Here is a 27,866-nt window from a genome sequence, read left to right as displayed (position 1 = left end):
AATGCTTTTTGGAGGACTTTGTTGCAACAGGAAATGTTGTAGCAGCTACCACTTACTACATTTCTAGTTATTCAGTCATTTCAGCTTCATACTGGGTACTGTCGTATTTAGCAAAAGCCTCTGATAAAAGAGACAGCAGATCAATCAAAGAGGTGATTCGTCAAGAAAGATACATTGTATATGTGAAAGCCAATCTTCATGAGACAGCGTGTGAGTCATGGCTGACCTTGGATAAGCAGGTCATATTTTAGGAAGGAGAGAAAATAAATCCTGCTCTCCTTTGCCTTACATCATGTGTGTTGTTCTTCATTCAAATGCATTGGACGTGTTATTGAAGATTTACAGACATTTATAAGCACAGTCTTGTTCTCACATGTGAGGGGATGTAGATGTCGTAAGGGTTGCCCGAGTCCACGTCGATGACATGGAAGCCCACACTGGAACCATAGATGACCTTCAACCTCTGACCTTCCTCCACCGTCAGGTCGACCAGCTGGGGACGGTGCTGCAGTTCAGTGAATGACTAAAATGGCGGCAGGGAGAAAAAGAAGAGGAAATGGTGAGATGCCGTGCCTGTAGTCATGCAATATATTCATTCTGCATTCTCTACATATAATGTGCATTGTTGTACCTTAAAGGCCATGAACTTGTGGTAGGGTTTAGGAGCCCAGGCATAGATTTCCACAGCGTTCTTCTGAGCAATCACCAGGAACTTAATCCTCTCATATTTGACTGGAAACAGAACATAGAGAGATAATCAGAGGCCAACGGGAACTGCTGAACTTTTCTACTTTGGGAATAATATGAGCGCCAGGGAAAGACCTGTGGTTGGTATAACCGTAAATTATTTACAGTTGATATACAAATAAAAAAGTCCATATCTTTGGAGAGTAAAGCAAATTAGCTTAGCTGCTAGACGTGATTTAATTGGCTCCAGATCTGAGTGACTTGTAGAGATCTTGGAGTTAAACAATTACAAACTATTCTCAAAGCTACTGTATACCAAAGTTTACTGCATTCAGTAAGAACGCCACAACTTGGTTTGCTTATTTGTGTGAATTCTGTAGCTGCATCTGTGGCTGAAAATACAATATTTACTCATTCTCCTTCCATTTTGAGCATTTCTTAGCTGGTTAGGGATTGTTTCAAAACTAAAGAACATTTAAGCTCAGGCCACGTAAGAATGAAATCCGCCTTAGCAAGCCTAATTCTATTTATATATTCATTCACGATATACACACAGTAACACAGATCCTTACCAACTTTATAATGCACACAGCCCTCCAGTTCCCCCACTGTAATCCAGCCCTGCTTCTTTTCTACTTCAGGGTCGTTGTGTAGTATTCTGTTCCTCAGCCAGGACAGGTAGTAGACACGCAACTTGTTCTTTTTCCCTGAGAGGGGAAGACAAAATGAGGAAGAGAAATTAGATCAACTTTAGAGGAATCAAGTCCTTAAAACCTCAAATATATTAGGAAAATATTAGCGTGCAAACAGCACACAATGGCAGATTACCAGGCCATTGTGACTGAATGGAAGAAGCACAATTCTCACAATATTGAATTATTAACAAACCATCAATGTTTTAAACACATATGATGCAATGAGGCTACTCCAATACTTGTCATACATATCGTCACAACTTTCCTAACATGTATATGCATATTACAAATCTGATATGAGCTACAATCTCACTCAAGGCTTTTATTGTCATTTGTACATAGCTACATTGTAGTTATATGACAATGAAATCTTAGCTCACAGGCTCCTCCAACAGTGCAACACAATAAAACAGATAAAATAGTGCAAGTAAATACAAATAAAATAGGATAGAAATAGTGCAATAAGAGTCTATATACAAGTAATTGGAATAGTTGGAGAGGAGCAAAAGACACGGCAGCCATCATCACCGGCGCAATCTTCACTCAGATACATTGGAGAAGTATCCGGGTGTGTGTATGAGGATACACTTGCATATGCGCATCCACTGTGTGTGTGTGTGTGTGTGTGTGTGTCAGACCTACCGGATATGGTGACCAGGACATTGAGCCCCTCCAGCACATCCATCTGCAGGAAGCGGCGCCTGGTGATGAGGTTGTACACTTTTCCCTGTCCACTTCGGTCAAGCAGCATAAGACCGTTCTCTGTCCCCACCAGCAGATTCACACCTGAACACACACACACACACACACACACACACACACACACACACACACACACACACACCACACACACACACACACACACACAACACACACACACACACACACACACACACACACACACACACACACACACACACACACACACACACACACACACACACACACACCACACACACACACACACACCACACACACACACACACACACACACACACACACACACACACACACCACACACACACACACACACACACACACACACACACACACACACACACACACACACACACACACACACACACACACACACACACACACACACACGTCAGAAACACAGAGATGTTGGGACTAGTTTTTTGTTTAATACAAGTTGAAGGATGCCCCCTCCTACCCCAGAGTGCAGCACACAGGATCTCAGAGTTGAAGCGCTTCTTGTATTTGCGGATCTCTGGGGTGTCACTGTGGGGTCTGATGTTGGTGGGGTTAACGTTGACCACAGAGATCTTTCTGGCTTCGTTTAGTCTGGCCTGCTCCTGCCTCAGAAGCTCGCTAGAAAACATGTCTGAGATAAAACAGAAGAAGAGAAAGTTGAACGAATGTAAAAAAGGTTTAACTGATTAGATTTGTGGAATATGTTAACATGTGGCTTAAGTTTTACTTTGCTTACCTTCTGTTGAGTTTTCATCATCATTTTCACCTGGGGAGGTCTGATAGACACGTGGATCAACAAATGGGGTGAAGGACGATTTGGACCCGCCCAGACCAAACTGTGAGACAGAAAACAGTAAGTCTTCATATAGCAGCAGCCTACATTAACACATTACTCAGGGCTTCTTTCATTTATTTGAAAATCATGATAATACCTCCTTTTATTGCTCAAACGTTTTTATGTGAAATTAAGGGAATTTATCGGACTTAAAGAGCCTGTGACAGCATCCCAACAACTGTGCAATGAAATATTGGGCTACTAGTAATCTCGAACCGTCAGTTTAAAAAAGAAAAAGCGATACCGTTCCGTTAAATATCAATAATTTCGAACATCGCGGGAAATTCCTTCGACTCATTTTGAAGTTTTGGGGGAAGCCGGAAGTGACGTCAATGCGGGAACGCTTCACTGTGCGGCGAGAGAGCCAAACACGGACAAAGTGTGTTGTCATGCGTAGAAATTGTGAATTACTGAGTTTAGGCACGTTAATAACGTTTTAATGAAGTTGACTACAGTATATTCATATTTGTCAGTGCTTTCATGTCAATTCGGCGAACATAAACATAAATGATCGTGGTGAAGATGATGATTACATTAGGATTAAAAATCGGTAGTGAGAGCTACTGAATTTCCTCCCGTAGGATGTGATATAAAAACAAATCGATTATTTTTGTAGTTGTAAACTCAAGTGGATGAAACTACATGAATTAGTGCTTTCGTGTCAATTCGGCGAACATATGATAGATTAAATGATCGTGAGAATGATGATTAAAAATCGTTTGTTTGTGCCGGTCTGCATTTCCTGATGAGAAAACAAACCGATGCTTTTTGTAGTTGTAGTACACCAACACAAACGTGTGTTTTTTTCACCACAATGTTGGGGAAATTAATGGATAAAATGCACGGATTATTATTATTATTATTCCCACTCCGATCAGGACACTAGGTCCACCGTTTCCCCGCAGCGAGGCTCCCCCCGTTGACAGTTTACGTGGGCTGGGTGCAGTCGCGGACTGGCCATCGGGACGAATCCCGATGGGCCGGTACCGAAGTGGGCCGGTCGGATAAGTCACTAGCACATCCCCCATAGGCGGCGCGTGAGGCTCAGGTTTGGGAAGGCTAAATAACTTTTTTTACCTGACGCTACCCGCCTCCGGCGTCTATAGAAAAGAGATCAACTCAGTGTGTGGAGTTTAAATCTCTCAAGTCATATTACAGGATAAAGGAAATACAGTTTAAACTGCCGTATGCAGAGAAGACGCCGACGTGTCGCACTTATCATTCATATTACATCATCAATCAGATCATCGATCATATAATATCATAATATATCATATTTCCTTATCTGCCGTGTCTGGCCTAGCAACACTTACAGTGTCACATACTGTATGCAGAAGTATTATTTTTAGCAACACATTATGTTGACGAAACACAGTCAAATGTAATTAAAGTCAGATCCACTCGTGTCTTAGACGTGAACGCGCTCTCAGCTGGAGAGAGAAACCCTGGCTTGATTTACCGAGTTGATAACCAGCGTCGTAGGACCGCTTAGCGAGATCTCGTTTGTTAGTTTGTTGTTGTTAGTTTGTTTGTTACTCAAACATATCCAGGGTCTGTTGAACTGGCTTCGTAGTACAGGGCACAGGTGGCTGGCAGCGCTAATGTCAAAGACACACACATTGCATTATATTTGTATTTTACGAGGATGCAGTGACACAAATATTTACATATTTACATTTACTATCTACAGCACCCGCCGCCCCTGACATCCCCCACTCCCCCCGTTGACAATTTACTAGCGGTACCGAAGTGGGCCGGTCGAGAGTCCCGGGATGATTTTTAGTCCCACTGGCTACATGACCGTATGATCGCCCATATTGACGCACCTAATTCCTAAACTTCTAACAGATACAACATAAACCGATCCTTCAGCCTCATATGAGCTCTCAGACACGTTCAAAATGAAACTGTCATCGCTGTCTGAGCTTACTGCTGTGTGCACCATCGTGCGTTTACATGCAGATGCTGGGATCCTGAACGGTGCAGCTGGAGCGCTGTGCCCGCAATGACGTCACACGTAATTTGGCGGGACTTGAAGAATCCCCGAGCAGATCCAGGAAATGGTCAACATTGAAGGGCAGATTAATGGTTATCAAAGTACAAATATCCAAAATCAGTTCAGTAACGGTTTTCAAGGGGACACTATTTACTCAAATTGATGGGTTTGGATGATGGGGGAAACTCGTGTCACAGGCTCTTTAAGTGCTGGATTTGTCCAATTCCAAATATAAAATGCGAACAGTTAGTTATACTCTTTTTATTATTTAATTCATAAATGTTAAGACTAATGATATGAATTGAAGTTTATCTTTTATTTATATCCATGAATGAGTGAGTGTGTGTGTGTGTGTGTGTGTGTGTGTGTGTGTGTGTGTCTGACCTCAGCCATGTCTCCCAGCTCCTGCAGGGCGGAGGTGGGCGTGGCTGAGGGAGAGTTGCTCTGTTGCACCAGGTCAGGGAGGTTACCATGGTTACCGTGATTACCGAACCCATTGCTCTCAGTGTGACCACCTCTCCTCCTCTCCTCCGCCTTAAAGACAAAGTGATAGGAGAGAAACAAAGGAAAGAGCAGATATTATGTTGAGAGGGGCGACTAAAAGAAGTGGTGACGAAGAAGCAAAATCAGCTCAGTTTGGATGAACAAAAACAGTTTTTCTCTGTTTATTTTCATCCCCTTCTCTTTAGATCCCTGTGTGTGTGTGTGTGTGTAATCATTCATCACCTCTCTCATCACCAGAGTGCTGTCCTTGGAGCTATTATAGGCATCTCCTAGAGAGTCTTCTGGCAGCCCTCCATACGACTCACTGCTGCTCTGCACTGCTGGCCTGTAACACACACACACACACACACACACACACACACACACACACACACACACACCACACACACACACACACACACCACACACACACACACAACACACACCACACACACACACACACACACACACACAACACACACACACACACACACACACACACACACACACACAACACACACACCACACACACACACACACACACCACACACACACACACACACACACACACACACACACACACACACACACACACACACACACACACACACACACACACACACACACACACACACACACACACACACACACACACACACACACACACACACACACACACACACACACACACACACACACACCACCACACACACACACACACACACACACACACACACACACAATTATTTACAAAGCAATTCTGCCAAAACTGTACTGACAAGCTGCTGGCATGGTGTTTATACCAAATACATGCTTATCTCTACACAAATGAATACTGACAAGCCGAGCTTGGAGGAAAGAGAACAGAGGAAGGGAAAAACAAAAACAGAGGGGACAACTTACATGATGCGGGGGATGTCGCTAACAGCAACCGTCCCATCATGCCCCACTGTCTGCCCGTCGTCATCGCTGCTGTCCGAATCGTCACTAGAGGACGAGTAGTCTGTCACCTTTTTTAGAACGCGAGGAGTACAGACAGAAAAGAGAAATGAAGAAAGATAATTAAGGGTAAGGATGGATTGTGTAACATCAGAATTGCTCAAGGACATGTGTCAAACTCAAGGCCCGGGGGCCAAATCAGGCCCGTGGTGGATTTAATTTCGGCCCGCAGGATCATTTCTAATTCCTATTAGATCTGGCCCGCCGGTATATTGCACGCACACCTTCACTCCATCCTGAGGGTCTCCTCAGCTCAGAGCCTGACCCCAAACATTGATGAACTTGCACCCGAGATGAGTATCTGAACTAGCATCACAGAGCAGCACACTGAGTTTAATGGATGTTTCCTTCTGCACTTTCTCTCTCACGACAACAGGACATGTTGTTTTTCTCTTTGAGGGAAATTGTTTTGTTGAAGCTGCTGTTGGCCTGTGGAAAAATGTAATCATAAGAAATGACTGAGGAAAAGCTGCAGATAGAGCCATAAGAAATGAATGCAGCTGATTATTTAATGTTTAATGTTGTTTTTATAGGCAATAATTTAAGCTTTGTTAGTTCCAGGTTTAATATGTGCAATAAGTTCATTTCAATAAGTTTTGCAATAAACATTGAACCAGTCCGACCCTCCACTAGTACCGATTTTTTAATTTTGGCCTATTGTGTATTTGAGTTGGACACCCCTGGGAGCAATGGCTCATCCTGTAGTCCTTGTATTTTTTACATTACATTACATGTTACTTGTTAGACGCTTTTATCCAAAGCGACTTACATACTTAATACTGTGGACAATCCCCACAGGAGCAATTTGGGGTGAAGTGTCTCAGGGACACAACGACATGCTGACTGCAGTGGGGTTTGAACCTGTGACCCCCAGATTCGAACACCAATGCACAACCCACTGCGCCACACACCTCCTTTGTATAGTTTTCATCCTGCACATGCATGCATACAATCACGCAAGGAGCACATTCCTGCCACTGCTTCACGTTTTATCCTGATAAGATACTGCCGGCATTAACTTCAAAGTCTAAATGTAATGAAGAAGACAATTCCTGATGTACAAAAAACATGGTTTAAAATATTGTTTAAAAATCAACTTTGCAACGGTAAATAATCTTTTTACTTCATTGTGTTATTTTTTACAATTTTCTATCGCAGGCCAAGACTACAATATAAATCTATCCATTCAAAATAATAATAATAAAGCTTTATTTATATAGCACTTTTCAAACAACACATGCAGCTCAACGTGCTTTACAAAATGACACATCACAAGTTAAAAACAAACAAGAAATTCCCCTCAGATTATTTGTTAAGAACTTTAAAGGTACATGCAGCAAAATATAACATTTTATCAGGTTAAAAATTAGGTCAAATGTATGATAATACAAAATATATATTCTCTCTGACAGACACAAACAATATAAAACATGCGGTGAATAAAAATGAAACCCTTTCATCACACCTGTACATGTATAAGTCGTACCTTGACTGGAGGTCTGCTGCCCTCCTCCACCCTCAGCTCTCTGAGCTCCTTAGCCAGTGCACTAAGGTCCTGTAGAGATGAACAGAATAAAGGAGGAGTAAGAGACACTTAGTTCATCAGCGCTGTATCACAGATCCTGAGGAGAAGGAGACCAAATCATATACAAGCACGAGGGCAGCAGAGGTGACGAGAGGAAACTGATTTGTTGTCACACAAACACCCGGTTTGTAAACAGGAACAAACAATGCTTATCTGAGAAACACTTAAAGCTTAGCCAAGTGACACATTCATTTGTGCCATAGGAAGTGTTTACATATCAGCACTTTTGTTCGCTCACAAGCATCAACCATGTGAAGACGGGTCATCAGAGGAGAGAGACAGATAATCAGGATTGATGTTGTACTGGATGGCATTAATCCGCACCCCCGCGCTACCAATCAACCCCATGCCAACTGGCCTGTGGTTTCTCCCCTCCCGTAACTCCCCATTCAAGCCAGCCCAATGGATCAGTCCAAATCATGCAGATGGGGAGAGGGAGAACCGTCATACACGGTGGGCTTACCAGCTCCTCCTGATCAGTGCCCGTGACATCAGAGAAACAGGAAAACAGATTCAGAGAAATCAGGTGCTTGGCAGTTCAGGTAACACACACCCAACACACACATGCATACACTCAAACTGGCACAAGCGCGCGTCCACATACACTCTCTGAGGTATGTGTGTAGAAGCACACATGCACTGCCGCCGCCTTTACACTCTGATCTTTTTTTAATACTTAAAAGAAACAAACGTCATCTTCTTGTGAAACCAACTAACGCCACCATGCCAGGGGGAAAAAGAAGGGCTCTGAAGATCGAGGCAAAGGAATACTGGGATAAAAGAAAGGGGGGACTCGAGTGTCACTAACCTCATCTATGGCTTTCTTATAGCTCTGAAGAATACAAGAGAGGGAGGCAGGGAAAAGAAGAACCAGATGAATGTAGAAAAAAGGAGAAGAAGCCTCAAGAAGATTCCCAGGGAGGAGACTGCTGTGACAGAAAGATAGTGTGTGTGTGTGTGTGTGTGTGTGTGTGTGTGTGTGTGTGTGTGTGTGTGTGTGTGTGTGTGTGTGTGTGTGTGTGTGTGTGTGTGTGTGTGTGTGTGTGCGTTATACTCACTGCAGGTCTGCTGGGTCTGGCTGATTCACGGCCCTCCTCCTGTTTGGGCTTTGCCTCCTGATTGGCTCCTGGTGGGGATCCTTCTGGCTTGGCTTGACCTATCATAGCAGGAAAGAAATTACACATTTGACCTACACACTGTAGAATCTGTAGATCAATTAGCTTGATCAGAATCTGGAAACATGTTAATTCAAATGATGACAGATATCACTTAATCATATTTTCCTACCTACTCATTAATATTGTGAAAAGGTGTGGTCACGCAAATCCTGTTTTAGAACTATTTTGTATTTTCTCACCCTATTCCGATTACTACTTGTCGAATTTTTTACATTTCCGCCATTTTGACTGTGAACCCCATTATAACATCCAACATGAAAGAAAGCTGATCCTTCCGTACTCCAACGTCTCCCTCTGCCATGTGTTTGTCAAGGGGATATCCATGCATATCTTAGATATCCCTCTGGCCTGTTGTTTGACACATCCGTGAAGGCTTCTCTCTATCTGCCTCTCTCATTTCCTCTCTTCTATCTCTCCGGAGGCTGGGAGTAACAGGGCACATCAGACAGGTTGATCAGAGCAGAACTGCAGCTGACACTGTCCCGCTGATAGCCTCTGAAACTCGCCGAAGCCCTGTGAGTGTGTGTCTGTGTTCGCATGTAAACAAGTACACACACAGGCTTTTAATTGTTTGCGTGCAAGCTTGAGTGCATTACAACGGTATAATCGTGAGTGTCTGTGTGAGTTTTTGTACTTCTCCTCTCGGCTGAGCCTCCTTGAGATGAAGGGGAGGAAGAGGATGAGGAGTTGGAGGACGTTCTTTGCAGCATGGCGTCCAGAGAGAGCTCTGAGCGCCGCAGGTCTGGGTTACTGAAAGAGGAAATAAAAAATGTTTCACTCATTTCAGTTCTTTATTATGATCCAGCATAGCATGCCATGTAGCATTACCGTGTGTTTACAAACGTTAGATAATATTAGGCAATTCCTACAGTGAAACAAATGAATTCAAACAGTATGATGAATAGCTTCCGTTAAGAAATTACAAATATTTTTATCAGACACAGCATTAAAGTTGTATTTTGACATGTTCAACATTTAAAATAAATAAATACAATGGCTTATTATTATAGGTGGTCTGCATAGACTTCAGATGTAGACTTTAGTTTACACTTCAGGTGGACTATGTGCTAATATGAGCTTTACCTGGCCCTTATGAGTTGGGAGCCTGTGCGAGGGCCCAGACCTACTCCTCCTCCATTGGGGGAGTGCTTCCTGACCAAGGCTGGGGAGATGGAAGTAGTCCTCTGAGGGACCTGGACACAAATATATAGAAGGTCACTATTGCTGATACGGCTTGGCTTATAATCCCCTAGCAAGAAGTCCAAAGGTTGTGACCAGACATTTTTGTTGTTACTGACATAATTCATAAATGTGGTGAAACAGATGCAGTAACGTTGATCGACACCTGCCCTAGTTAACAATGCCAACAAAGTCTAATTACACTAAAGGCTGTGCTCTGCATGTAAAGCATAGCCCTTCCCTTGTTTTTCCCATGTTTGTATGTTCTTGTATCGCAGTCAGTTCCCAAAAGCTGATTACACCTTACAAAACTGTGCCATTTCCTGTGGTTGCAACATCAGTTCAGTTTCCTCACTTAAAGGTGGGGTAGGTAAGTTTGAGAAACCGGCTCGAGATACACTTTGTGTTATATTCCATGGAATGCTCTTAACATCCCGATAGCAATGAATATCTTAAGTGCTTTGACAAAAAATCCATAAAATAATTTCATATGTGGAAGCCGTAGCGCTGTAAAAAGCACGACCAATCATTTGAGCCGGCCCGGCTAAAGTAACTGGATGGCCTACCTGCCTGTCAGCCTTCCATCTGTGCACAAACTTATCTCGTGCCCTCATTGGTCATGTGCGCGTTCGTGTGTGTTGGAGGAGGGGCTCTGTAAGGAAGTGGCAGGTTTTCTCCGGCTGTGTATTTTCAAATTCTAGCGCACTCGAGCTGGTTTCTCCAAAATTACCTACCCCAGCTTTAATGAGGTTACTGAAACCTAACCAAACAAATAAGGAATAATCAAAATGTAAGAAAAGATTACTTGCAGGATGAAGTTTGTGCTTTTCTTGATGCTTTTGCTTAAACTAAATTAAATCCATAAACAGACTAATATAATAATATTAAAGGTCCCCTATTATACTGTTTTTCATCAATATATTACAGGTCTCAGATATATACAGAACATGTCTCTGAAGTGTTTGGCTCCAAACACCAAACAGATCATTGCAGCATTACCCATAATCCCCTCTGTTTCAGCCCTGTTTCCAAAGTGCTGATTCTCTGTCTGTTACTTTAGATGAAAATAAGGAGCCCCTCCCCACGCCCCTCTGAGAGAGATTTGGTTACAAAGAACTCAATGGTGCTCGAGGAGGAGATGCAGGTGATAAGGTGGGGGGGGGGGGGGGGGGGGTTACCTTGGTTGGTGATTGGCTAATGGTTACACAAGCCAAAACATAGTTATGACATCATAAAGTGGCCAAAATCTGATCAGCTCATTTTCAGACAGGTTTTTATAGAAATGGATCAGGACAAAAAGAGAGAGAATCTTTTTTCCTGAAACTTTCAGAGTCTCTTTCCACAAAGGGGACACATGTTGATGTAGAAGAGACATGAAGAAGAGGGGACACATGTTGATGTAGAAGAGACATGAAGAAGAGGGGACACATGTTGATGTAGAAGAGACATGAAGAAGAGGGGACACATGTTGATGTAGAAGAGACATGAAGAAGAGGGGACACATGTTGATGTAGAAGAGACATGAAGAAGAGGGGACACATGTTGATGTAGAAGAGACATGAAGAAGAGGGGACACATGTTGATGTAGAAGAGACATGAAAAGTGGATTTTGCATAATAGGTGACCTTTAACACAGAAATAGTGTCTTCTTTCTGAATGTGATTCTCTGACCTTGGGTGGCATGTCCTCCTCTCTCAGCCAGGCGGTCCTGTCCCGATCCCTGTCCCTGTCTCTGTCCCGGTCCTCCCTGCCTGCGATGCGCTGCGGGGGTCCGGGGGTGTCAGAGGTAGGGTCCGAGTTCTGGCGGGGCATCTCGGGCCTGGGGGAGCCAGACACGCTGACCCCTTCACTCAGAGCTGAGCCCGTCTGATCCTGCAGAGACTGGGAACCGGACATGGACCCGGAGTGGGTCTTCACTGGGACCAGGTGGGCCATCTGCAAGATGAGAAAGACAGAAGGAGGCATGAAGGGATTGTGTCAGATTTATTATGTTACAGAATAAATGGTAGAAAATAACATGAGATTAATAAAAATAGAACGAAAACGAAAGTCAGAAAGGAGGGAGTGATGAAAGATTTAAAAGGAGGCTTGGACCTTTAAACGTTAACAAGGAGTGAAAAGATTTGTGATTATTTATGACACACCGAGCATTCGCACGCCTCCATTTATGCACGTGTACACACACACCTGTGGTTCAATGGAGCGGTGGATGGGTGGGGTGCGGGCGGGCTGCATGCCCCCGCTGCTGAAGGACTCGGAGCGGGGAGGGAGGGAGGGGTCGGAGATGCGGTTGGACACTTTGGGCTGTAGCGCTGGGGAGCTCTGCCTGTTCAGCTTAGATCGCTCCTCCACCTGGGACGGGTCACATACCACTGTCACTCACAGCCAAGCACACGGCAACAACCAATCACCACCGTCGGTATTGCCCCCATCCCCATGCATGGTTACAAACCAAACAGACATCCAAACATCACACTGTGGGACATCTCTGTGTTTTTGTTGTCAACTGCCACTTATTTGTACAGCCTCACTATGCTTCATTACACACTTGGAGCAAATCCAGACTTCCAAGGAAACTGTCAAATGTCTTAAATCTGGCAGGTTGTTGGCACCAACATTACATGCAATGTTTTGGTTGTTTGTCATCCAACAGATTCTCTGGTCAGATTGTATTCGATGTAACTCCCATCAAATTGTTGTGTTTGCGTTTCTACATGTCCCACAGACTTGAGTTGAGGAGTGTCTGATTGCTTTATGCAAAGGTACCGAATTATCCCAAATCTTTTTAAGCAGACACCGCATTTAAACAAAAAAAAATCATAGTTTTGAGTAGATGCGGAGCTATTGTTATGTTCATAAGAGCTTCAGTGACTTTTTTCACAGAGCTTCGATGCAAACAAGCACCAAATATCTGTGAGTGAGGACGACAGAAAGCTCCCGTTGCCAGTGTAATCAGATTATCAGATTATCTGGTGTGCAGTGAGGAATGCTCCCGGCTGATAAAATCACACTTTTCCTCTGAACATCGTCTACTCAACGGCTGGTGGACGGTTGAGTCGTGGCTCAGCATGGCATAGAGTCAATAGCCCCCAGTTAAACTTCCGTATGCAATGAGAACTATCCCCTTTGGAGGCTTTCTGTAATTCCACATGAGTCCATAATCTTGTAGGATTATTCAAGATTATGACCCGGGTCAGAACAACTATGCAATATTGTGTCATTCCTCAAATATTTGTTAGTTGCCTGCTAGCGAGTCAACTACAGTGAGGCAACTATGGTATTCGGTGTCAGAAATCATCTCTTGTTAGTTGTTCACTCGGGATGAACGCCAACTACTGGTGAAGGAAAGAAGTGTAGATAAACAGCAGCTCAGTACACAGAACCAATGAAAAAGAAATATTTGGTGAGTGAGGAGAAGCACTGCTGTGATCCAGGTCGAGTTTAAGCTGTGGAGGCGATCAATGTTAGCATAAACATCAATTGACCTTCAAACAGATAGAGAGATTGCTACTGGAAGAAAAACCTTTTGAGTGGTGCTGATCAAATATTTACAAGTTTTTGAGGTTCCTCTTAAGCCTACCACCCAAAAGCTCTTTCTTCCATGGCAAGGTTTCTCAGAGGTTAACACAGAGCATTAGGGGATGTTAATAGAGGTCACTGTCGCATCAAAACTAAGAAAGAACAAAGAAAAAGATTAGTAAGGAGAGCAGATGGAGGACATCCTCTGAGGATCCAGGGTTGTTAGAAGGATCCCACCACCAATTGGCCAGCACCCATCACCAAGCCGGGATTAGATCGACTGGTTGACTGACCTAAATAGAAGTTCTGATGGGTGGGTTTCCCCGATGACATCAACAAGAATATGGAGTGGGTTGGCCATGGTGCTTTTTGGGGTAGTGGGTTATACGGGTGTGGGGGAAGGGGGGCGTGGGTAACTAAGCTACCTATGGTACAGGGTGATAAACTGTCTCTGAATATCAGCAACTCCGCAATGGATCTCAGTCCCAGAAGATAATATTTTCAGTAATTAAAAAATGTACAACATGTAGATTCATTATAAAATACACGTAAATTGTCGAGATAAATGTAGATTTTTTTTAATAGTAATGTTGTGTGTTTGTATGTATTTACATTATGCATGTGTGCTTGCATCTTTGGGATGACTTATGTGACTTTGTTAGTGGAGATATATTCTGAAATATATTTGAGGGTTACATTTGGGACAAGGAAGTCGATTTTTTGGCGAGCAAATTTGTTTACACTACAGTCTATGTTTAAATATTTAATTGGGAATAGTTGCAATTATTGCTTTTGTTGATTTAAGTATATTTTGAGTTCACCAAAGATCAGCAGACACAACCTAAATGTGCATCAACCCTTTCATGTTGTATCAACACAAGTTACGAAAACTAGAAACGGATTTGGGCCTCATTTCAGCCACAAACATAGAAGTACAAAAATGTGTGTGTGTGTGATTGTGTGTGTGATTGTGTGTATCTATACATGTGTGCTTTGGACAAGGGTCGAGCACTTAATGGATCTGGTTCTGGGATCCAATGGGAGAGCCATACGGGGAGCAGCGAGGGGTAGACGTTGCTGAGAGGGAGATATGGAAGGCCTGGTTGGGCATGAGGAGGTCATTGTAGGTTGGAGAAGGTGTGTGAGGATTGTTGAACACAAGCGTGTCACAGGAGAATTGAGGGGAAAAGCTACCGGTGGACCACGAGCCTGAGGAAGAGGGGGAGATTTGTGGAGAGGTGCGAGGTGAGGGGCTCAGCCACAAATCGGGAATGGTGGGAGAGGTTAGCCCTTCAGTGTAGCGAAAACCCATATGTCTGATCTCAGAAAAGTTCTGTCTCATTACGTCTGCTGGGGCAGAAGCGTTAAGGTCAGACATGGAGGAGCAAGGTCTTACTCCCTGCCACCTATTCCCTCCCTCTCTGTCACTATACAAAGGAGGGGGAAGTAAGTGATTGTCACCAGGGACTTGAAGAAGACTATTGGAGGCAGGTGAGTAGGAATTCCTGCACCTTTGTACGGCGGATTGGAGAGCGTTGTCAGGGAAGGAGCAAGAGAGGCGGTCAGTTGGGCCATGTGAGACCTCCCAGTCCGGGGGGAATAGGAGGTTCGTGTGGCTGCGATCTAGCCTACTCTCTTTTAGCCACCTTCCCTGAGACTCTGATTCTATTTCTACATCTATTCTACAGCAAGGTGAGTGTGACTTGCTGCGCGGATGTCTACTAACCACTTTGAAAGCAGACATAGATCCAGATTGGGGACTCCTAGGGTCCGGCGTTAGCCCCTGGATGTCTGCATGATTTGGGGCAGAAAGAGGCCTGTCTCTGGGCCTCTCATTCTGATTGTTAGGCGCCAGAGCATAAGGGTTGAGCACTTGGTTAGACTGGCTGACTGGCTCGTGACTGGAAAGCTCTCTTTGATTCTTACCAGGTCCCTTACTGGGCCCTTGGCCAGGACCCTGGCTCTGCTCCCGGCTGCGCCCCGGGCTGCGGCCCCTGAGCTTTTGAGCCCTAAACTCTCTGACCTGCTGACTTATCTCCTGCTTGAGCCCCGGATCTAGGAGTTCTCCATCTAGTGAGATATGGATATGGGGGGGGTGGGAGGAGAGGGGCTGGGCACCATGGGACGGGGTTTGTCTAGGGGCCTGAGCTCTGTTTTGGCGCCAAGAGTCAGGGGATGAAGCCGGTTGGTTGAATGACTGGTGCTGTCGTAGTTGGGAGTGGGGTAGGTGACCCTGAACATGCTGCTGCTTCAGGACCTGGGGGTCAGAGTCAGAGGAAGGTAAGCCACAACACAAACACAGAGGAGACTTCACATGGGGAATAAAAGCACTTCTTAAATATCTTCAGACTCAAGAAGCGATGTCTCCCACGGGGGCTGCTGCTTCTAGTAGGACCTGCTGAATTAGATATTAACAACACAAAAAGGCCACTGGGTGTTTTTGTATAAAATACATGCAGATATTTAGTACTCGACTCAGAGCTGGTACTTGTCCCTTCTACACGGAAAAATCTGAAACATTGACTTTAATTAAATGTATTATATCAACACATTTAACATAACTATATAAGGTTAGTTGAAAGCAATAATATTAAGTTCAACCTAACATTTTGTATTTAAACTGAATATTATTGCTTTCAACTAACCTAATACAGTTTGTCGACATAATGCATTTAATTAAAGTCAACATTTCAGTTTTGTTCAGTGTAGAAAAGGGATGATTTTGGAAGATAACTCACATATTTAACTGCATGCATGTCTTTGTACACCATGCATGTTGTGACTTACCTCCTTAGCCCAGGCAGGCTTGTCGGTGGGGTTGCTGATGTCTTTGTAGTGGTAAAGCGGCTTCTTCTCGGCCTGCCGTCCCTCCTGCTGCTGCTGCAGAGACACCAGGTAGGCTCTCTCCTGCTGGAGCTGCCGCTGGAGCCGCTCCGCCTGGCGCTGCTCCTCCACCTGCTTACGCTTGTACTCCTGCAGGGAGACAGGGAGAATGGGGGGGGGGGGGATTTTGGAGGAGAACGGAGGACCGTAAGAGGAGGACATGATGATGATGAGAAGGTAGTGAGAGACACAGATCAGCACCAAATCAGGCGAGGAGTTGTTGCACAATTTCTTATCAATGCAATCTTCAAGTAGTCAAAAAAGTAGTTTAATTACGAAATAGTAAGCTGTCATTTGCACTGAATTTCTCTCAATTGTTCCGTTTTGTGCGTTTGCAAATGTTTTTGATAAACAAGCCTGTTTTTGATATCAAATTTGAGCAATGCATTATCAAATATTGCAAAACAGAACTTATGAACACAAATACTGACAACTTGAATCATGTGGATGTAACAGATTCACAATTATAACCACCATCTTGAGCCTGATGTAGATGAACGGGACGAGGGAAAGAAAGGACTTGGGCTTTGGGAGTGGAAGGAAGGAAGGAAGGTACTGAGAGGGAAGGAGACATGGAGGTAGGAAGGAAGTTGAGAGGGAATGGGAAGATGCTATTTTTAGGTAGCAACACATCTCTGGGTTTTGGTGCGTGAAGTCATTACTGTGGTCTCTGGGGTTGACATGGATTGGATCTCAAAAGGTTTCATTTACTGTATTTCTCCTCAAATAAGATGTAAGGGGCAGTGGACACATCATATAATACCTACTGTGGAATCCTCGCACTAATAAAACACAGACACAGATAAGATTGGCACCTCTGTGGGAAATATATCTGTCTCATTTCCCTTTGGATGTTCTCACTTTGCGTGGGCCCAACTGATTGAGGCTGACAAAACTGTTTTTCTGCACCCTTTGGGAAATCCTTTGAGATCCAGCCAACTCAATGGTATACTTCATGCAATGAGTGATCTGAATAACAAGCACTGGAGATAAGAAATTCATTGTTTATGTTCCATGTTTTTCAAATAGGTAGCAGACATGTTGGGTGTCTCAAGACTGTGGATTCCTTGAGTCAGTTCCTCTGTGAAACTGTCACTCAGGTGCATGCAGTGGGGGTAGGGGGCCACACAGCACAGATGGGGGGCAGCAGTAGCACGTGGGAGGGCTATGGTTACCATCAGTAATGCCTGTTCCTGTAGTAGCTGCTGCTGGAGAATCTCTAACTGCCTCTGTTCCTCTTCCAGCTGCCTACGGATATACTCCTGAGCAGCGTGTCGGCACAAGGAGATAGAAATAGACCGAGAGAAAAATCAGGAAATCTGAACGTCTAAACACAGACAGAGAAAGAAAGACAGAGATAGAAAGCGATATAGAGAGGATAATCTCCTGAGGTGGCAGTGAATGAGGAGAGAAGATTAGTCAGGAACCAGATGAAGCTAAGGAGGACGCAACAATTGTAATGTGTTACAAAGAAAACATGATAAGGAGACAGAGAGAAAAGAGGGGTTTAAATACATCTCTCAAAACACTTAATATTAGCAGGAGAGAAACAGAGTGATAATAAAGGGACCAGGACAGACAAATAATACACATCAGAACAGCAGGTCAAGGAAAGATGATTGTTAAAAGAAAGACAGAAGGATGGCAAAAGGATCCAAGCTCTGAGAAATTATTAAAAAATCCTTTGGGAATTTTTCGAAAAAAGGTTTTAAAACTGAATGATAATTTACAAGCTGTAGTCGAGGTTCTGGGTTTATTCAAAAAAGATATATGATCTTTTTACTTGACCCATCAACACTGTCATACACACTGGCACTCTTAAACTGTAGCACATCACACTTTAGATTGTGTGTTATAATGTCGACAGGTTGCATTGCCCAGGGCACGTCTTGATTTTCATCCTCAAGGAACTGCTTACACTAAACAACTGTTTCTAACAGTAATCATTTGAAGCTATTATTTGCTTCATCCCACTTGAGAAAAGGAGATCCATTTGTGAAATATTTAAGATGTTTCAATAAAGTTTGACTGACTTAGACAGAAATCTAAAGAACATATGATGGGCAAAGAAAGAAGAAAATTATATTTTGCATTTACGATTGAGGAGAAAAGAGAGGCCTAACAACAAGAGGTAGGAGGTTATGCACAGAAAAACAAAGCATGCATAATCAGCTTAAAAGTGTACGAGTTGTGAAACTGAAATCCTGCAAAGAACTAAAATACACCACCGAGGTAAATTAAGGAGACAAGTAGTGACTCACAGGGACAGAGGGAGATGTTGCCATAAAAAGAAACGTTTTGGGGCAAATGAGGGATTCTGGAGTTGAGTTGTCGTCATATTACACTTTCCTGTGGCACCATACTGTCTGTATTCATACAAGAAGTTTGTTTTAATACAATAGTACAGTAAATGTATGAACCTGTTCTCTTTCTGCATGCCTCCTCTCCTCCTCTCTGCGGAGCTGCTCCATTTCCTCGTAGCGCCTCCTCTGCTCCCTCTCGTGCTGTTTCCTCACCTCACGCTCTCGCTGCTGCTGCTGTGAGGAGAGCAGGAATCAGAATACCGTTATTAGTCCCACAGAGGGGACATTTGCATCGTTACAGCAGGAAAGAGCCACAGACAGCTTAATGTTACATATGTTAAAAAAAAGTACTAAGTTATGATATAATAAAAAATAAAAAAAAGTAATAAAAAAAAACTTTTCAAAATACAAAAACAGTTCTAAGGATTTAGCAGCCAGGTATAAATTACACAGTTATTAACGGCATATATATATATATATATATATATTGCACATCTAACACATATTGCACATAGTTGATTGGTATTTAGCAGCAAGGGGTGATATAGTCTGTGTTGTGTGTAGGGGAGGGGGGGTCTACTAGGGGCTGTGCATTGTTTTCACACAAATAAAAGAAGAAACATGTCTCCATAGAGATCTTCACACACGCTCCTTTTTAATATGTAAACTCATGTCATCTTAATTCCTTTTGCTTTAAATACATGTATTTCCTTTCTTCATTGTGTCTTGGCTTCGAATCTTTAAAGGTCTCCTATTATGCTATTTTTAGGCATATATTATGGGTCTCAGACAGCGGCGGACTGCCCATCGGGGCGAATCCCGATGGGCCGGTACTGAAGTGGGCCGGTCGGATGAGTCACTAGCACTCACCCCTCCCCCCCACCCTCCGGTTGACAATTTACAAGCGGTACCAAAGCGGACCGGTCGAGAGTCCCGGGCTGATTTTAAGTCCCAGCCCCTGGTCTCAGATATATAAAAACATACAGATACAAAACAGATAATGCATTTTAGACATCCCTCATATCTCTCTATTTCAGGCCTGTTAGAGAACTTCTGATTCTGGGTCCTTAGCTTAAAAAAAAAAAAAAAGAGGAGGCGGAGCTAATGCCTGCTCAGAATTACCCGGCAGATACAGTTACATGTTGCCGTGATTAAAAGCCATCATGTTCCATACCACATCAAGGATTATTTCTTAAACAGTATGGAGCTCAAATGCTTTTTCTCTTGCGGGTTTACCACAAGCTGAGTTCTTTTTTTTTATTTCCTGCTTTCTTACACATGCTCTCTCCAGTGCAGGTTAGCTCTGAGTGTTAGCGATGCTAATGTAAACAAAGACCATATTACGTCAAAAACACGTCGGGCATTGTTTCTGATAGCAACGTTTCTGATAGTGCCTGGGTCCACATTTCCAATATGACGTAATTTACGCAAATCTGGAACAGCTCTGTTGTACCCCCGTTTTCAGAGATTTGGGTACGGAGGAAAAGAGAGAGGGTTTTGTTTTCTGACCCTTTGTGAGTTCCCTGACACACTGGGGACACATATTTATGTATAAAAGACTTAAAAAAGTGCATTTTGCATGATAGGTCCCCTTTAAATAAAAGAAGGAGAGGTAATTCAAACAGGATACAAACACACAACACATCCACCCCTGCTCAAACACACATATATTTTCCCACACACAGACGCACACTTGGCCGTAAGCGGGGGGGGTCATGTTATTCGAGTTGAGTCATGCTGCTTTGCAGTGCGCTGGGAAGCAAGTCCTGGTGGGAACCCAGAGAGAGCGCACAGATTATGGGCTGGAGGCTTTTCTTCTATAAGCCTGCTCTCTGGAACTGAGAGAGGGACACTGGGGACAGGCTGTGTGTGCCGGTCTGTCTCTGTGACGCTCACATTTTATACTGAAGCTCGACCCAAATGGTGAATAAAATGTTTTGTGAGGTAAACTGCCAGAATGTGACAAATTATGTTTGCAAATAGGCTTTAAAGTGTTGTAACCAGGACAGCATGGAGGGCTTACTACCGGCTTTTGGTGGGAAAATGTACATTTTGGCTACTCAGATGTGGGAAGTAGTGGAGTACAAATACTTCATTACTTAAGTACATTTTTCTGGTATCAGTACTTTACTCCACTACTTATTTTTAAGTCGAATTTTTACTTTTACTTTAAAAACACAAATTCCTGTACTTTTACTTCTTACATTTTCCAAACAGCTGGTTCCTTTAGTTTGAATGTGTGTTTGGTGGCGTGATCATTATTATTTAGAGTCATTGCGTGCCTATTGATTTGAACACGATCCGTGTATCCATCATTTCCTGGTCTTCTCTAAAGAAGAGGGACCAATGGAAACGTTGTCATGTTGCCGTTGTTCAGCATGGAAACATTCATTAGCTAACAATGACATTATTGTTCTATTAATATAAAGGGAGGTCAGGTACTCTTTAAAACAGCTGGGAGTTATGGGTACTTTTTACTGAAGTACATTTCAAAGCCCATACTTCGTTACTTTTACTTGAGTAGAGAAGTGTAGTCAGTACTTTTACCAGAGTATTTTTAAACACGAGTATCTGTACTTCTACTTGAGTAAAGGATGTGTGTACGTTTGCCATCTCTGGGGCTACTAAATAACATTTATACTCATATGTTTTTCAAATTGCTTTCAACAAGGTCAAAGGTCATGATAATTGTCCTCCTCCAGCATACCTCCTCCAGCCTCCTCCTCTGCTCCTTCTGCTCCTCGATGCGTTTCTGTCTCTCCGCCAGCAGTAAGCGCTTGTGCTCCTCGTTCTGCTGCTGCTCCAGCTGCTGCCGCCGCTGCGCCTCAGAGCGCTCCTTATTGGCTAGCTGCAGGCGCAGGAAGTCCCGCCTCAGGGTCGACTCCCCGGGGACGTTGATGATGGAGCTGCGAACGGACCGGTGAGAGGGCACAAGTATTTTTTAGTAAGTGAAGAGATTTAAGATGTGTTGGAGGGAAAAAAATGTGTATTTTGAGGACACTGACCTCGGTTCACCCATTTCTCTTTCTTCATCCTCCTCTTCACTTCCACTGTACTCGTACTCTGTCTCATCTAATGGAGAAAGAGAATAAGAAATGTCAAACACTAATAAAAGAATAAAACCATTGGGCTTGCCCTTTAATAGTAACCTTTTGGCAAAAGATCCATATCGAAATTGAAATAGTACTACAGGAAAGAATCCCTTTAAACTGGGATGAATTTCTATTTGAGCTCGTACATTCAATCCCCACAAATAAAATGGCTCAAAGCGGATATCCCTTCTCTTGACAACTGGTACGACAAAATCCATGAAATATATGTTTTGGAAAGAATCACCTTCTCAATGAAGCTTCTGGAAAACACATTTGAAGAAATATGGAAAAAGTGGAGAATTGACATGTCCCAAAGACGACCATCCCTTGTTTCACTGTGTTTCTATACACCGATTGAATGTATATGTATAGATGTGTATGTATGGTCACATGTATGTGTATTGTATGTATGTATGTTGATATGTATGCATATGTACATGTGTAGACATTTGCTATTTCAAACAACCCCTGTGTACTTTTTCGTTTTTATTTTATTTTGACTAATTTTGTTTGCTATTTCATTTGTCACTTTCGGGTCTCTAAAAATATATGATTTGAAAAACTGTACTTGTATTATAATGTGACCCCAAATAAATAAAGAATAAAAAAAGAAAAGAAAGAATAAAACCAGAGTGAGTGAGGTAATTACAAGCAGACAGAAAAGCCATTCCACTCTTCATGATTCACTTCAACTACCTTCATTTCTAAACTGCTCACGATTCTGGCCTTCCCAGATCCTCCCTCCTTCAAGGCACTTTCTTTTAGCCGCTTTAAATAAGAGTATAAATTGTAATTTTACTGTGAGCAGCGAAGTGGAGAACATAAGCTCGGAGCTCTTTCTGAGACACATCCACACAGACCTGTCCTCCGAATGTGACAAAGTGACAGCTGGAGAAAGTCACAGTCTCTACAACGATGAGACATTTCTATACATCATGGAGACGTCCGCCCTGCAGTGTGCTGTTTGTTGAAGCGGTTAATGTGGTTCTTGTGTGCCTCTGTCAGTCTATCATTCAAACTGTGTGGCCGTTTCTCAATCTCGAGGATACTGGCTTCCAAGCCAATATTTCAAGGATGCTACGTCATCAAGTGGCGCAGCAGGACCGTTCCAATGTCCAGCATACTTGGAATTCCACCGAGGCCGCGTCCTTGGTTTGGGGGAAATGTCGAGGCTGCACATGGGTAGACTTTGCGTCGTTAAAATCCCCACAATGCTTTGCGCACGGACCGATTTCAAAAACCCTTTGCGGAGAATGGCTGAACCGACGCAGCACACATTTAAATGTAAGTATGTAGTGGCGTAGAACATGTGTTGGTAAATATGTTACTTTGTTACATTTGTTATCACCAAAAAAGTGTTCCGTGAAAGTAAAGCAAGTTCATAATTAGATAGACATCGTGAGGTATTTATTTTCGGTACAGTTTATGTTGATACCGTTAGAGAGGGTGGCACACTTGTTAGCCTGTTCCATTCTTCTTCGTTTTCCGAAGCCGTGGCTTGGAAGCATACTTGCTTCGTTTCTGAAGGAAGTGACTTGGAAGTACGCGACTACCAAGCCAGCATCCTCGCGATTGAGAAACGGCCTCTGTGTTTGTTTCGCGGTGGAGTGGAACATGTGTGGGAGAATTTGCATCTGCGTGTTTGTATGAAAGTGTATTACAGCTCACTCATTTGAATGCAACGAGTCGAATGTGCATTTGTGTGTGTTGGTTTGAGCACGTGTGTGTGAGTGTGAGATTGCACTTCAGCCAAACAACGAATATAATTGGTTGGACTGCTGCACTTTATAGTTATAATCCTTCATTGTCATGACATCAAACCCTACTTTTGATACTATCTAAGTATTTTTAAGTCAGTTTCTCATAGATTGCATATCACCAGATTTCTTTCCGCTACCAGTGGATTTATCCGTTTGATATTAGAGACAATGCAAGATTAAGGCACTTCCAAATTGCCTTCACTTTTCATACCCGGGGGGTGCTGCTTAATAAAAGCTATATTTTCAACGTCGGTTAACACCTGCAAGCTACGATGTGTTTTTTACTTAAAGATCCCCTATTATACTGTTTTACATCAATATATTACAGGTCTCAGATATATACAGAACATGTCTCTGAAGTGTTTGACTCCAAACACCAAACAGATCATTGCAGCATTACCCATAATCCCCTCTGTTTCAGCCCTGTTTCAAAAGTGCTGATTCTCTGTCTGTTACTTTAGATGAAAATAAGGAGCCCCTCCCCACTCCCCTCTGATAAGGGGGGGGTGTTACCTTGGTTGCTGATTGGCTAATGGTTACACAAGCCAAAACATCGTTATGACATCATAAAGTGGCCAAAATCTGATCAGCTCGTTTTCAGACAGGTTTTTATAGAAATGGATCAAAAAGAGAGAGAATCTTTGTTCCTGAAACTTTCAGAATCTCTTTCTGCACATGTTGATGTAGAAGAGACATGAACAAGTGGATTTTGCATGATAGGTGACCTTTAACACCTGCAAGCTACCATGTTTTTTTAACTTAATGAATCCCTCCACGTCCACCTGTGAGTGAATCTAGATGTACATCCATGTTTAAATGCATAGGAGTGTGTGATCTTGCTCACCCCTCTCTCCTCTCTTCTTCTTGGTGCGGTCGATGTGGTCCTTCAGCTGGATGCGGATCTGCCTCTCGTTGGGCATCTCTCTGATGAACGGGTGTTTGAGGAGCTGCTCCGTGCTGGGCCTCTGGCCGTGACTCTTCACCAGACAGCTCTCTATGAACGACTGGAACTTCTTAGACCTGAAACCACAGAGAAATTAATGGTCCGCTGTAACCAGGTTTATGACTGAACTGATTAACCTGCTTTTAATGGGGTTGTAAGATTCACACTCACCACTTCTTTGACTTGAGTCTGGGGGCGGGGTTTCGCGGGATGAGGAAGAGGGCTCTCATTGGGTGCATGTCACACAGCGCTAAAGATTTAAATACCAAACATGGGTGAGTTTGGGTGGATGTTTCTCACCCATCATCATGGCATTTAATCAAAGCCAGCTGGAGCTTGTCCTCATCTGATCTATCTAATATAGGCTGTCAATACTGATAACAATCTATTAGATATACTGACACACACTTAAGTCTCAACTTTCTGAACACATGGAACACCTAGGTTGTTATCTATCTCACAAAAAGGCAGTTTCACATTTACATATTCAAACTTCTCATTGTCAAACATGGCCAGGTTTCAGCCGTTTTGCATAATTTTATTTAACAGATTTGAGTACGTCCTATGAGTTTCAGACTTTTTTAACATCCTAACAAATATGATTTTGTTTGTAAATGGTCTTCACCTATACAGTATACGTTCAACTTGTGAAGCACATATTGAAATATTCATATCCAGTTTGAGGTCTTCTTCCTTTATGCAGGATTGATCTGTCCTAGACTGCTAGAACTGAACAACCTTGACAAATCTAAAGTATGTCCAGAAGCAGCTTTTCAACTGAACATCCTGATATTGTGCATGTCTGCTAGGAATAAGGTAATGAAAGAAGGGAAAATAAAAATTATTTCACAACCAATTTTATATCTGCTCTTTGGCCTTCATTACAAAAAACTGGCAAAGAATGAGTTGCACTGTCCTAGACTTAAAATAAAAAGACTTCGGATTATAATGATCTACTGTAGAAGCACTAAGAGATGATGTGTGGTGGAGATGTGTGTTTTAGACTGTGTACATACGTGGTGCTCCTTCAGCCATCTCTATTGCTGTGATTCCCAGTGACCATAAATCACTCTGTAATGGCAGAGACACAGTGCGTAAATACTCAGGGTTACACAAAAAGGGCTCAACACACAGATGTGGAAAGGAGGTTGTTTAGGCACCTTGAAGTCGTACGTGGCCTCAGGGTTCTCGTCACAGGCGATGACCTCAGGTGCCATCCAATATGGCGTCCCGATGAACGTGTTCCTCCGTCCCACTGTTCGGTCCAACTGGGCTGAAACTCCAAAGTCCACTACAGAGAAAAACACACACAAAGGCAACAAGTCATTTAATCGTTGTTTTTCTCAGTGTGTGTCTTTGAGAGTGTGTGTGGGCCAATTCCAATGGGCTTTACCACATTCCTTAATGGACTCTAAACAGAAACTAATAGCCTAACCTGCAATAACTCGCCCCATTTACAAACACACACACAGTTTATAATCCCCTGCCCACTGGGTCTTAGGGGGAGAGTGATAGAGAGGAAAGAGAGAGAGTCCCTTCTGCACCAGAGCAGGGGCCGAGCTACAGAGAGATGACTCTGCTGGTATTCAGCATAAAAGAAGACACACACACACACACACACACACACACACACACACACACACACACACACACACACACACACACACACACACACACACACACACACACACACACACACACACACACACACACACACACACACACACACACACACACACACACACACACACACACACACACACACACACACACACACACACACACACACACACACACACACACACACACACACACACACACACACACACACACACACACACACACACACACACACACACACACCACACACACACACACACACACACACACACACACACACACACACACACACCTCCCCTCCCAATCCTACAGCCGTTTTGTGATACGGGGTTAGATGACAGACTGACCTAGTTTGACCTCTGCGTTCTCCGTCAGCAGGACGTTCTGTCCCTTGATGTCTCTGTGGATGACCTTGTGCTGATGGAGATGAGTCAGACCCTGCAGAGAGAGACACACAGTGAAGGAATGACAATGCAGCAATAAGACCAGTCAGGATTATTCATATGTTTTGAGTGAGTGCCCTTGAAAAAGACTAAACGCTCCAGATACCAATGTCTAGCTGACCTTGACATCTGACCACCATGTGCACCAAAAGGCTGTTCCTTACAGAGACTTTTTTTGTGTGCAAGTTTTATCTAAGTTGCCTTTCGAAGAAAATGTAATAACTGCAGTATTTGTACATCCCTTTTGGATAAAAATACACCACGTGAATATCTGTAGCAAAGCCTTTCTGTGAAAGTGTTTTCCTTTTGTCACACAAATCAAACAACCTTAATATCAAAGAGAAACCATTTTAAAGTGTGATATTAGCGTGTTTTCTGTAATCAATCATAATAGTCATTTGGAAATTCAACGATTGAGACGGTGTTTCTTGCTATCATAACTGAACGTACACCATATATCACCGTTATATCAGATGTTTGGTATATGTAGTCCAAGCCAGATTCATGAAGGTGTCCGGTTAGGGTTAGGGTCCTCATTTAGTCAAGCATTTGATATCGAATGTAAAATGAGTAAAATAACACCAAGACAAGGATACAACAGGAACACATAAAAGCCTCAGTAAAAGAAATACAAAAGGGAAGAAGACAGAGAGACGATATGTAACCAAATCACAGCGGGAAAGAGGGTCGCAAAATAAAATACGATGAGAAATTAGGGGTGAAGAGAGAAATAAAAGTGGATGAAAGGAAATCATTGTTGTCTGAGTTCAGTGCAACGCTGCGTATAACTGGCTCTGTCTGAGGCTATGGCCCTCATCGAAAAACCGTCACCAAAACAGATAGAAGAGATTGGATTCTGGGGAACGAGAGCGATTTCCAAAAAAGATTCAATACATTTCTCTACGTCACTCCAACACACGGAAACCACAGAACACAAACAACTGCTGATTGC

At 43.1% G+C, this 27,866-nt stretch overlaps 1 protein-coding gene across 18 annotated transcripts in view; it reads right to left on the bottom strand.

Annotated features, from left to right (window-relative positions):
- tnika (TRAF2 and NCK interacting kinase a) overlaps nt 1–27,866 on the bottom strand; it is a 71,423-nt gene that overhangs the window by 5,760 nt on the left and 37,797 nt on the right. For 2 of the 18 annotated variants that reach the window (XM_034235402.1, XM_034235405.1), the window contains exons 6-33: nt 26,819–26,909; nt 26,012–26,142; nt 25,868–25,922; nt 25,023–25,101; nt 24,753–24,928; nt 22,062–22,128; nt 21,764–21,962; nt 19,174–19,290; nt 17,929–18,015; nt 16,658–16,843; nt 15,597–16,127; nt 12,539–12,703; nt 12,023–12,286; nt 10,256–10,365; nt 9,807–9,922; nt 9,053–9,150; nt 8,803–8,826; nt 8,458–8,466; nt 7,896–7,964; nt 6,314–6,420; nt 5,654–5,756; nt 5,312–5,461; nt 2,833–2,932; nt 2,557–2,727; nt 2,025–2,168; nt 1,260–1,394; nt 632–732; nt 374–523 (exon numbers count right to left, since the gene is read on the bottom strand). In XM_034235402.1, the coding sequence (XP_034091293.1) occupies nt 374–523; nt 632–732; nt 1,260–1,394; nt 2,025–2,168; nt 2,557–2,727; nt 2,833–2,932; nt 5,312–5,461; nt 5,654–5,756; nt 6,314–6,420; nt 7,896–7,964; nt 8,458–8,466; nt 8,803–8,826; nt 9,053–9,150; nt 9,807–9,922; nt 10,256–10,365; nt 12,023–12,286; nt 12,539–12,703; nt 15,597–16,127; nt 16,658–16,843; nt 17,929–18,015; nt 19,174–19,290; nt 21,764–21,962; nt 22,062–22,128; nt 24,753–24,928; nt 25,023–25,101; nt 25,868–25,922; nt 26,012–26,142; nt 26,819–26,909 (3,735 nt within the window). The remainder of the gene's footprint in view (nt 1–373; nt 524–631; nt 733–1,259; nt 1,395–2,024; nt 2,169–2,556; nt 2,728–2,832; nt 2,933–5,311; nt 5,462–5,653; nt 5,757–6,313; nt 6,421–7,895; nt 7,965–8,457; nt 8,467–8,802; nt 8,827–9,052; nt 9,151–9,806; nt 9,923–10,255; nt 10,366–12,022; nt 12,287–12,538; nt 12,704–15,596; nt 16,128–16,657; nt 16,844–17,928; nt 18,016–19,173; nt 19,291–21,763; nt 21,963–22,061; nt 22,129–24,752; nt 24,929–25,022; nt 25,102–25,867; nt 25,923–26,011; nt 26,143–26,818; nt 26,910–27,866) is intronic. The other 16 variants (XM_034235406.1, XM_034235407.1, XM_034235411.1 and 13 more) reach the window with 11 other exon arrangements.

This window comes from Gymnodraco acuticeps, unplaced genomic scaffold, assembly GCF_902827175.1.
Source record: "Gymnodraco acuticeps unplaced genomic scaffold, fGymAcu1.1, whole genome shotgun sequence".
Classification (NCBI taxonomy): Eukaryota; Metazoa; Chordata; class Actinopteri; order Perciformes; family Bathydraconidae; genus Gymnodraco; species Gymnodraco acuticeps.
This window is presented reverse-complemented; position numbering and strand designations above follow the sequence as displayed.